The sequence below is a fragment of the Agelaius tricolor genome, unplaced genomic scaffold (genome assembly GCF_023055355.1).
Source record: "Agelaius tricolor isolate 1412-34295 unplaced genomic scaffold, bAgeTri1.0.p SCAF_2, whole genome shotgun sequence".
In the NCBI taxonomy this organism is placed as follows: Eukaryota; Metazoa; Chordata; class Aves; order Passeriformes; family Icteridae; genus Agelaius; species Agelaius tricolor.
In genome coordinates, this window is record NW_027269262.1 from 33,363,347 (window position 1) to 33,375,382 (window position 12,036).

Below are 12,036 nucleotides of genomic sequence, written 5' to 3' on the forward strand. Positions count from 1 at the left end.
TTTTTTTTTTTTTTGTGCTATAGGAAATACAACCCTTTGAAGAAGTGAGCTGCAGCAGCTTGACCTTTCTGGCACATCCTTTCCCTCTAAACCATCACCTGATGGTGCACCTTGTGCCCAGAGCTGACTTTGGCACGGGTGTTCCCATGCTGTGTGTCTGATCAGGGGACACAGCACACGACTTCTAGCAAGATAAGGCTTTGCATTAAACACTTAAGAGTGTGTTTGGTATAGTAGTTTTGGAACACTGTGGTCACCTGTTTGGTGTTAGGATTTTTTGGTTTGATTTCTGAGCTTTTTGGAAATATGTAATTGGATACGAGTAACTATATTAATTATAATACCTTTTAGTCATTACTTTAGTGTTAGTTGGCAGGATTTCTTTCATCTATAAACAGGCTTTAGACCTTCAAAGCTATGTTTCTCTAGGACATTTCAGTCTTTCCTCAGACAGTAAGTGGGGTAAAAATAATTCTTCACTATAGTTGTTCTTTTTGGGTTTTTGTATGTTTGTTTTGGGTTTTTTGTGGTTTTTGTTTGTTTGTTTTTCTTTTTTTTTTAATAAAAAGGCTTACATTTTATAGCAGTACAAAATGAAGCAATGCTTCCATTATTGCTTTGATATTTAGGATATTTTGCTACTTTTGTTTCCTGTCATCTGTAAAAATGTGTCACTTTTCATTGTCATTATGCTTTTAACAACCCCCAGCAGATATTTTCCAGAAGAGCTCACATGATTATTTTTCACCATTTTCCTTTCCAGCTTCTGGTAAACTTCCTCAACTTCCTTTGACATCAAGATTATTGCTTGGTTTCAGCTGATTTAATTTTTAAATTGAAAAAGTTCCCAGATCAGTGATTGATAGTAAGCAAAAAAGCTGATTTTTAAAAAAAAATTCAAAAGCTGCTTTCATTTAAACAATTGTCTATAAGGATCAGGTGCATCCACACCTTATTTGTAGTGATGAATACAATAGCTTCTTTCAGTTATGGCTTTGCAAAATATTTTTTCTTGTTGTGAATCAAGTTACTCACACTAAAGTAAGTTTTTGAATGTAGGTGTAGGAAATAGTATGTCTCTGTGGAAAGGTTAAGTGTATCTCACTCACTATCTTGGAAGAAAAGTGAAAACATTTGAGCAAAATGCAACCACTGTTTCAGCTCAGCAAAATAAAATAAAAATCAAGTGGGTTTCCCCACTGTCACATGCAGGATTTCCTTCTCATCTGCACATCCAGAATGTGGGTCAGTTAGGAAATTCTGTAGTATTTCTCTAACAATTTGGAATTAGGAGGCTCTATGGATTTCCTAAATTTGTGGATTTTAGGATACAGACTTAGTAAATTCTCTTACTTAGTCTTTCTAGATATTTATTTCTTAATATATTTTTGATCTGTCTTAAAGAGATTTGCTTTCTGTTCCACCTCCTTCACAACCCCCAACTTCTTAACAAATATTTTCTTCTGTTTCAGACTTCGTGTCTTTTTTCCTTGCTTCTCGCAATGTCTGTGCACAAGGCAGCACAGCCCATTATTATCTGAAATCTTAACACAGCTTTTGGCAGTCAATCTTGTCAGTACCTTCTTGTCATTGGGAGAATCATTCTGTAGAACATTAAATAACCTGAAAAACTGTTTCACAATCAAACCAGCTTCTGTTTCCAGAGACTTGATCATATCACAGTGTTGTGGCCTGTAAAGGGGTGCTTTCTCTAACGTGGTTTGTTTCAGCAGATATAATTTAGGGAGCTTTTAGCCAGCCTGCTGGGCTGGGACAAGCAGTGGGGAAGTGTAGGCCAGCATCTTGAACTCACCTGCTTAACTGTTCCTGCCTTGCCCCAAATAATCTGTCCATTCTGGCAGTTATCAGCACCTTGCTGCTGGGTGCTTTGCTACTCACACCAAGACCCACCTTCTGTAAACTCTCAATGCCTTTTTCTGCAATAGTTGAACACGTGGCTTGTGTAGGTGTGTAAAACCAGGTGGAGCCTCTCCATGCCCAGATAAACCTTTTTTAATTAAAAAAAAAAAGAAAAAGAAAATCCCTGAACTGGCAGTTGGATCAAGGTAGTCTTATGTGACAAAATAAATTTGGCATGGAAAGTTGGGTAGTGTTTGGGGGGGATAAGAATAATGTTTATCATATCCTTTAATTCCACCGGAGATGTTGCGCTTTTGTATCCCAGGCTTTGGGAGGTGTTGCTTTTGGCTCGTGTGCTGCATTTTATCCATAGGTTACTCTCCCACACAGAGGGGTGAGGGGTGGATGTTCATCTATATATTCAGACTGGAGTAAGGGACACGGCCTTGGTAACTGTGAGGTGGCTTAGAAACCAGTGCTGCCACCTCTATCATGCTGCAGGACTTGGGGTGCTTGTGGATGGATGTGCAGAACTCCAAGCTGCAGCTTGGGCAAAAGTAGAAAAGGGGATAGAAGATCCCAGTGCTGCTGTGTCCTGTGCCATGCCTTTGGGAAAGTGAGAGAAGGAGGTGCTTTCTCTTGGGTGAAGGTACTTGGCAGATTCCAATGCCCACATTGCTGCCTCTGCAATTTATGGAGTGGGAGTGAAGATGGTGAAACTAGATTGAGATGCCCATGGATGCTGCCATTCATCCCCATCAGCCTCATTTACTTGCAGCCTATGAAATGCCACTTTTGAGCACACCTCTTACTGAAGGAGCAGTTTAAGTCGGTGTTTTAGCTGTTCAAATTAGGAAGAGGAAAGGAGGCTGTGTGGTGGTCAGCATGTCTATGGCCCATCACAACAAGCCCAGCCAACCTGGTTCCTAGCCCACCATGTGAAAGCCAGCCTGAGGTAGAACCCTGGCAGTGTTTTCCAGGTGACAATGGGATGTCACATACTGTAGTCACATAAATCAAGTTAAATAAATCAGCTTCAGCAGTGACACGTGCTGTTTTGCACTTCTTGAGAGAAGCTGTGCAATCCTGAACTTGCCTGGGGCATTCAGACTGAAACTTCAAAATCGAAACTTACGGAGTATACCTTCTGAAAGCACTAAATAATTGATGAGCAGTTTGTGTTCTTGACAAATTTTTGAAAACTCAGAGAACATTTCAAATTTTTTGGTTAAAATATAAGTAACTGTGCATATAGAAGATCAGATTTGGAGATTGAAAATCTGTTTTCCCTTTCCGTATCATTGTCACAGTTGTGGTGAAAGTCTCAAGTAAGAGCATGTCAGCAACCATTCCTAATTAACTCATGGCAGTGCGCCCAGTGTGCACACATTCATGCTCTCTCCTTGTGTATAGATACACATCTCTTAGAGAAACAGCTCTTTACAAAGAAATAAATTGAGTGATTACATTAATTGACACAAATGTTCTTGAAAACAACCCATTTAATTTTGTTTAGGCATTTCCTGAGTGATGTCTCCTTGGTTTCTAATAAATAACCTATTGTAAAACTTGCTAACAGAAGACTGTGTAGTGTAGTAGACTCCAAGGTTAATTTATTAAACTTGTCAGCTGTTTACTCTTGGTGAGACTGTGATTTAAAAATGCTGTGTAAAAAAGGCAAAACCAAAACCCCACAGGAATTTGGATGTGTGAGGATGCACTTTTATGTGTTTGGCTTCAGTGTGCATTTTTTGGACTTAGATGTTTGAGTAGAAGCTGTAGTGAAACATAGAGAAAGGGCAGTACATAGTGAACATGGTTTTGTGTCCAGGTACATACCAGCATTATTTTCTCTTTCTTCCCATTGAGAGATTTAAAGATTTATGGATGAACACATTAAGAATTCTAAAATATAGATGTTGTCTTAGTGTAAATTGCTAAGAAATGCCAGAAGACAAAGCTTTTGTTTGTTTTATGCCTGTGTTATGCCACAGTGATCAAGTAGGAGGGTCCCTGGAGCACCCACCCAGTGTGGCAGAAAGTGCCTCAGGGAAATGAAGGATGATGCAGAAGCAGGATGAAGCTGAAGCATCGTAGTGTCCCCATCTGCTCCTTGGAAGATGGCTGGGGCAGTCCTGGCCATGTTTTGTCTGTCACTCTATTGTGCACAAGGCTGAAATATTGGTCTCCTTGAGCCAGGTAAGCTCTTGGAGATCTATTTCACACCCAAGATAGCTGAGCTACCTTAGAAAGCGTAAAATCAGTAGGATGGCTTCTGTGGTAGTGTTGGAAACAAAAAAGTTTTAATAAAAGGCAAAATAACCAAACTCTTTAGAGAGAAAAACTGAGCCAGGTGCAAGAGGTTCTTGCTCCTGGTAAAACACCTCACAAAAGTGATTACTTTCTTTGTTCTCTTCTTTTTCTAATTAGTTGCTCAGGCGTGATTTTTTGGCTTCTGTCCAATTGGCTATCCTTTAGTTTGAGGTGAAGTCCCCCAGGTCCTATGAGGTGCCTTTTTTGCTAATTGAGGAAAGAAACTTCTGGGCTTTTTTCCTTTTTAAGGAGACAAAGGATAGTTTTGTCACTCCGTCAACAGGGGGCACATTCCTACACGAGGCTTCTGCTTGTGCATTTTCCAGTGAATCTGCAGAGAACAGGAGTGACCAGAGGGCAGAGACTGAGCAGGTGTCACTCCTTTGTATTGCCATACCTGTTGTGGCTTATTCATTATATACCAGTGTTTGTCAGTGAAATCTGAGTCTGTTTAAAAGTGTATGCCTTTATTTTGTTGCCTCTAGAAAAGCCTCTTGGATGTGTTGGCAACAGGTTTTTCCTCAGTGACTGATCCTGGTATCTGATAACTGTTACCAAAATCAGGTTGACTAGAGATATGTGTACTTCTCTGAAGAAAATGAACCCACTCAATGTGCACAACATGCCATTTTTAATTTAGGTAATTGTTTATTTTAAAACACGAATTACAAAATTATTACAAAACAGTAAAGTTCCTGTGATTGAATAAGATAAGGAGAATTGTGAAAGAATGTTGGACTTCAAATGCATCTGCATTTATTTTCCATGTTTGGAAATGTCACGCTTACTGGCAACTAATTTCCTTCTGTCTGTGTTATGTTTTTACCAACCATTTGGTAGTTATGATGACTAGGTTCAAAGTGATGTATCACAGCTAGTGGAAGGGACCACATTTCACTTTATTCACAGAAAAGTTAAGGAATGTTCCATAATCAAGCCTTACTCGCTGAGGTCTCTTGGGCTGTGCTGGATCAATGGCTTAAGGAGGGTGAGGCGAGTTGCCTTCTGGATCTGTCTTTATGGACCTGCAGAACCCAGATGATCAGCTCAAAGGTAGTTTTTAGGATGAATAATGTGAGATGCAATGAATACTGTCTTAACATGATCCTCTCTATTGGAAAGGACAGTGTTATGGGTTTGAGGGTGGCACTAAAGAGTGTCCTACTCAGAAGCTGAAAGCAGGTTGCAGTATAGTATGCATAAATAGATGTTCCCAGTGTGTGCAAAAACGTATTTTGGGACTGCTGTCACCAGTTGCTGTCATTTTAACAGCATACTGTAATTGATATGCATTTGTTTTTCTGAATAATCCAAAAGTAGGAGTGAAATGATTCAGTTGGAAAGTAGGAGCTGGGATACTTGGCTGACACATGGATAATAAAAGTACATCTTGAAGTTTGCAAGTGTGAATTCAGAAGATGGGCTGCTGAGGCGCTTCTGTGGTAAACAGGAGTTGAGGAATGGAAAAGATGAGTTATGACCACTAGGCTTTCAATCAGGTTTTGTACTTGTAGTGGGTTTTTTGAAATTTTTATATCTTGTGAAGTGGTAATGTTTAGTGTCCATAGGCATGCCACTTAATTGTTATTCAGCAACACTGCCAAGCATTTCCATTTCAGGGATTCATTAGCTTTTTAAAGATTTTCTTCTGCTATAATTTTTCCAGGGTTTAAATGCTTTGGGTTTGTAATCTCCCGAATGGGATTAATTTTTAAGGCTTAGTGAAACTCTTTCGTTACAGAAAGATAAGGAAAAGTGTGCTTCACTTTAGCAACACTGAGACTGCTAACAGTTGAGATCTTCTAACAATTTAGCAAGAAATATGTCTTGGAAATAATATCTGAGATAAACATGCAAATCTGCGCAGAAGTTGAACAATATGGGTGGGGTTTTTTTGTTTTGTTTTATTTTGTTTTGTTTTTGTTTTTTTTTTTTTAATAAGGACTTCAGGGTACTGCTCAGGTCAGGGTGGCATGCTGGCCAGTGGCCAGCAGCCTGCAGTGCTACCATGGTGGGTCACTTCTCTTCACTCCTGTGCTGCCTTCCACCACGGAGCTGGTAAATTAAACCCATTTTTTAGCGCTGGCCTCTTTCTTGACTTTGGAAACCTAAGAAACGTGTGTTCTGGTATGTCTTGTAGTAGGCTGACCTTTTTCTGCAGTGTGGGGTGCGTTCAAGGAAGGAGGCAGCAATGCACAGTGAATCACAAACAGTGTGGGGATTGCCTTGCTCTGTGCCAAATTATGTTTTCCATCTCCAGCATGTAATGTCAGGCAAATCCATTGAAGTCTTTAATCTATAATTAGACTTATAAGCTTCTTTAGACCTTTTGGGTTTCCTTTCTTTAAATGGAATACAGCATTTTTCCCCCATGAATCTTCCTGACATATTTTTCAAAGATTGCTTTCCTGGTGTTTTTTATTTTTTTAAATTTATTTATATTTTCCTTCAGCTTTCTAAACTGAGTATGTAGAGCTCCTATTTCCATCAAGAAATGAACTCAAAATTACCTGGTACAAGTGACTGATGTATATGGATTTTTTTTTTCCTGGCAGTACTGAGCAGAAATGTTTTTCAGCAGGCTAAATTAAATATGTATTTCTAAAATTGGATTCATACAGTGGGTTTTTCTGCATTACAATTAAAGAAGTTAATTAAAATGTCACTTGTCACTCCTTTTTATGTGTCAATACATGAATGTCTGGCTAAATAAATCAATTCTGTCACCAGGTGTTGATGTGAGACAGTTCCTCTGTGAAAGCCCCTCAAGATAAGTTACTGCCTGGAGGGACAAGCATTCTTGTACTTCACTATATCAATGTGTGTGTTTATGTGTACTACCTATGTATATATGTCTGTATGCACACGTGTTGTCACAGGGCGTTCCTGTCATGTTTGAGAAGCAGCCTTTGGGTGCCTCCTTTGCCTGAGTGTCATTTGTCCTGTTGCTTCCTCATTTTCATATATTTATTACAGAACTACTCTACAGAGTTATTGTTTCCTTCATAAGAATTTTAATATTAGGCATAATCAGATTCAGATTTTTTTTTCTTTCTGTACAACTGATTTTAATAGATACTGCCTAATCTCCAAAGAAAGCTATAAGCCTTTTTTAATTGCAGACACAGCAGACATAAATAGTTTGTTAAAATATTCTCAATGTGCTATAGGTAAGCAGTTTGCATCTAATTAAATTTTCTTCGTGTTTTGGGGAATTTTTGTGCCCCTAAATTGACCTAAAGTATTTTCCTGTTGCATTTTCTACTGATCAGTTTTAATTTCCCTTTTCAGCTCCCCATAGCACATGTTCTGGAGGACTCGCTGCTGTTTTGCTACCTGCCTTGGTATCTGTTGTGATTTAGCAGTCTACAGAAGTTGAAGTCTGTCCTTCTGCCCCTTTTATTGCCCTTGGTGACTGCAGGCAATAAAAGCTGCCAATATGGAATGCTCTGAGCAAAGAGGAGAAATTGTAGAAGATGCCATCGTTATTTTAAAATTCTTCTAAACCAGGGGATTCTTTTAAGAATTTATACATTTGGCTCAGCTATAACTTTCTTGGCATCCTTATGTTCATTTAGGGAAGTTCATATATATATTTATAGGAAATACATTCTGGAGCTTAATCCAAAGGTTTGCAAACTTTCTGGCTCTCCATAGAGCGAAAACCATGCATTTCTATATCTGTTTTACGTTTCCGTGGATTTCACTATTAGATTTTGCCAGTTGTGTGGTCTCTCCAAATTCTGCTTCAGTGTGCATACATTTCAGTTTTGTTGCTGGTTGTTTGGTTTGGGTTTTTTTTCCCTCTTTATATGTTGCTGTTCCTTCACAGTCGTATTTTTACTGTCTAGCACTTGTTCTATTTTCCAAAGCAACAGTTATCGCTAGTTTATGTTACTGTTTTTACTCCACTTAGGTTTTGCATTTCTTTTTTTTTTTTCTTTTAATCTGAGGCATATTTTGTTCATTACTTGTTCTTCTATTTGAAATTGTGCGAAGACAGCTACTGCAGCTACACCAGCCCAGAATACCTCCTATTATTTGTCTTTTTAGACATTTTGATAGTTTGCAGAATTTTATTCATAATGCTTCTGTGGAAATGGAACCTCTGTAAAAGCAACTTCCTAATGTCTTCTCATACAATTTTCCATACACATGCATTTCTTTTAAGATTCATTCTGTGTTCTTGCTTGCAGTTCGTAACTAGCATGCAAATGGATTTGAGAATTGTTTCCTGAAAATTAAGAAATGCTTTTGCACTTCTATTAAATGTTATCTCCCCCACCCTTTACAGATGCAGAGAGAAGAAATATGATTATTATAGCCTGCCAAAAACCTCAGTTGTGATAGCTTTTTATAACGAGGCTTGGTCAACGCTTCTGCGAACCGTTCACAGTGTTCTTGAGACATCTCCGGATATACTTTTGGAAGAAATTATCCTTGTAGATGATTACAGTGACAAAGGTAGGAAGAACAAGTCTAAATAGTATTGATTGTTGATGGGCTCTTTTGGTCAGCCAGTTCATAGGAGAAAGAGTTATGCTGTTCAGGTCACATAACACAAAACTGTATGACAAAGACCTCTCACCGAAAAACAGTTTTTCTTGTAGTGTGCCAGAGAAAAATTTGGCTTATGTACCAAATTTAGTTTGGAATGGGGAAGCACATTTGCTGTGCAGTAACACGAGTGCTTGTGTATATGGATAGACTCCAGTCTGAACAGAGCACTTTGGGTTTTCTGAATTGAGCAAGTTTCGATTGCACCAATGCTCCCCTGGTGTCTCATATAATGACAGTGACCTAGTTCTTTGGTCTTGTTTGAACAATAGGACATAAAGGAAATGCTGGCATTTTCCACCACACATGAATTGTGTTAAGAATAAAACTTTTATACAGAAAGTCTTAAGTAACATTTGAGAAGCTCTTATTGATCTGGGGATGTATTACAGAGGTAAATGTGAAGTGTTCAATTGCTTAAAAGTAACTGTGATTTGTGTCCAAATCCAGGTTTTGTGCTTTTTCATGTCCTTTCTAAACATGTATAGCCGAATCTGAGTTCAAAGTACCACAATCTTTAGAGCCCTACTATCAGTAAAATGCTAGTGAGGAGAGAGCTTCCTATAGAAAGACATAAACAAATAATTTCAGAGTGTATTATTCCCTCTTTTTTTGGCTTGTTACAGAACATTTAAAGGAGAATTTGGAAAACTACGTGGCTGGCCTGCGCAAGGTGCGTCTTATCCGTGCAAATAAGAGGGAGGGGCTGGTCCGAGCCCGGCTGCTGGGGGCGTCTGTGGCGAAAGGAGACATCCTAACATTCCTGGACTGCCACTGTGAATGCCATGAGGGCTGGCTGGAGCCACTGCTGGCAAGGTGAGCTTATGCTCTGGGCTGGTTTTCTCTCCCGTTGGAGAAGAAGGGGTGAGACAGTTTGGCCCACTTCTGCAGTGGAAAAATGACTCATGGTTCACCAAAGGTTACTGCAGTCTGGTCCCTGAGGCACTGCCAGTGTTTGGTGTTTGTCTCCTGGCTGTGGGGGAGCAAATGCAAAAGGAAGTTTGAAAGATCATGGCGTGGTGGGTGGGGGTTTTTTGCTTGTTTGTTTTTGTTTGTTTGTTTTATTTGTTTTCCCTGAGGACCAAGCTGCCTCTTCAGGCAATGGAAAAATTTGGTTTTCAAGAAGATGAGTCCTCACCTTCAGCTTTGGAACTACATTGGTAAAGAAGTCTATTTCTGTCAGCCTGGATGAGCAGAATGTCTGGAAAGGTGTGTGCCCTGCAAGGCAGTGTTTGCATAAAACAAGTCAATAAACTCCATCGTCTTAGTCCTGAGCAAATCCACCTTTCCAGACTGGTTCTGACATAAAGCATCATGGTGTAGGATAGGGAGGAGTAAATGTTATGTCAACACTAACTCTTATTTGGAAATCATCTGTCCTGGGACACTTTACTTTATGCCTATGTGGTCTCTTGTTAATTCTGCAGATCCGTCAGGCTGTTCAGAAAACTTTGGTTAATTAAAAACAAGCAAACAAACAACAAAAAAACCAAGGAACCTTCCCAAAACTCTAACAAAAAATCCCTAGAAACCAGAACACCAGCCTTCCATTTCGGCTGAGAATATTTATTATATTCTTGAAGACTCACCCATGTGTAGCCAGCAGCCATACATCAACTTTTCCTGCTATGGGTTCAGCCACTGGCACCTCACCACAGCACCTGCTGCTCCTGAATCACATTACAAGGCTCTGTTGGTTTTGCCCCTTTTGCCAACAGCTCATGGCTTTACCTGCTTGGATGCCATTAGCAGATAATGATAGATACAGGACCTGAATCAAACCTCCAAAATACTGTATGTAGAAAACCAACTTTATTTAAAACATAATTAAAAAAAAAATCTTTACCAGGCCTGTGTTTTGATTTGGATCCTGTTAAGATTCCCACAAGGTACTGCAGAGTAACAGAAAAGGACCAGGAAAAACAGCCTGAATACAAACTGGAGAGAGACTTCCAAAAGCACAAAGTGCCTTGATGTGTGCGAATCTTCCTGATTTGGAGTGGGACTTGTGTTCCCAAATTCCCCACGTCCCTTTGAAATTGTATCTATAATACAATTTCAGTTTTTTGTTTTCTTAAAATTGTCATACGTACCTTGTTTCTAAATTTCACACCGAGTGTATTCCAGATAACTGGGGGGTAGCTATGATAGCTTGAAGAAAGGAAAAGGGATAAACCTCAAATCATGGGCATAGGTTTAACAACTGTCGCCTAAAAAAGTGTATGATGGGGGAAAGATCTGTGATTTCTTCGCTTCTTTAGCGCACCACTAGATGGCAATCTTGAGGAAGGATTGGGATTTTTTTAAATGCAATCGTCACCACCTGTAAAAAGTTAGCCCTCTCTTGGAATTCCTGCCGTTCTTGCTGCAGATGCAGACATGCATCTCTAAGGCGTTTTTCTGCGGCATATCCGATTCAATGTATGGCAGCAATACCACAGTGTTAGCATTTTGCAGTGCAAACATAGTTGTATTTGTAAGCTGCCTGTGCATTGTACCATCTAGTTAATTCTTAACTTACAGAAAAGATGATGGCTTTTCACTTACTTCGTTCCTTTCATAATTGATATCATATGCCAGCTACCTACTTTTTACTTATTTTCCTACTTGTTACAGGAGGAGAAAAATATTTTTACTTTTTATTGTTGTTTTTTTCCTTCTCCTCTACGTGTGGATATAATTTTCATTGCTTTGTACAATGAGGATTCCTACAAAGTTTTATGCAAGTGAGACAAGAGATAACAATATTTGTATAAGCCCTTTTGTGTGCTCTACCAAACAAGGTCTCAATGGGAGATCATAAAGAAGAAAACAGCTGTTTCACATATTCCCTCCAGCAACAAGAGGCCATTTCACACTTCGGGCAGTCTTTCTCAGCTCAGACAATACTACTTTGGAATTGCTGCTGTTCTCTGCTGCATTTAACCATCACAAGCTACTTTAATTTCACAGTGTAAGCCATCGGTCAGTCTACAGATTTTTAGCCTAACAATCCCATGAGGAATGAGCTCCCTTTGGATGACAGATGTACTGCATCTCTTTCTTGTTTGAAAATGTAATGCGTTCAGTTTTCCTTCACCTCTGAAACATGTAAATACAAGATGCAAGGCTAAAGTGCATATCTGCATCTCTAAGTGAAACAAGTGACTGCATGTCACTGAACTATCAGGGCATGTCTAACACTAGAACGGAGAAGATGCTAAACAGTGATTTAAAAGAAAGATCTTGGCTTGAGCTTGTGTGCTTGATGTTGCTCCTAGTACTGAGGGAGGCCATTCTAGAAGGTGAGGAGAAGGCTAATAATCC

The 12,036-nt window shown here is 39.3% G+C and overlaps 1 protein-coding gene across 2 annotated transcripts in view; it reads left to right on the forward strand.

Annotated features, from left to right (window-relative positions):
* GALNT12 (polypeptide N-acetylgalactosaminyltransferase 12) overlaps nucleotides 1-12,036 on the forward strand; it is a 48,535-nt gene that overhangs the window by 5,760 nt on the left and 30,739 nt on the right. For both annotated transcript variants that reach the window (XR_011683988.1, XM_071455598.1), the window contains exons 2-3: nucleotides 8,468-8,637; nucleotides 9,357-9,546. Coding sequence is in view for 1 of the 2 variants with exons in the window: in XM_071455598.1 (XP_071311699.1) it covers nucleotides 8,468-8,637; nucleotides 9,357-9,546 (360 nt within the window). In the remaining variant the exon portion in view is untranslated. The remainder of the gene's footprint in view (nucleotides 1-8,467; nucleotides 8,638-9,356; nucleotides 9,547-12,036) is intronic.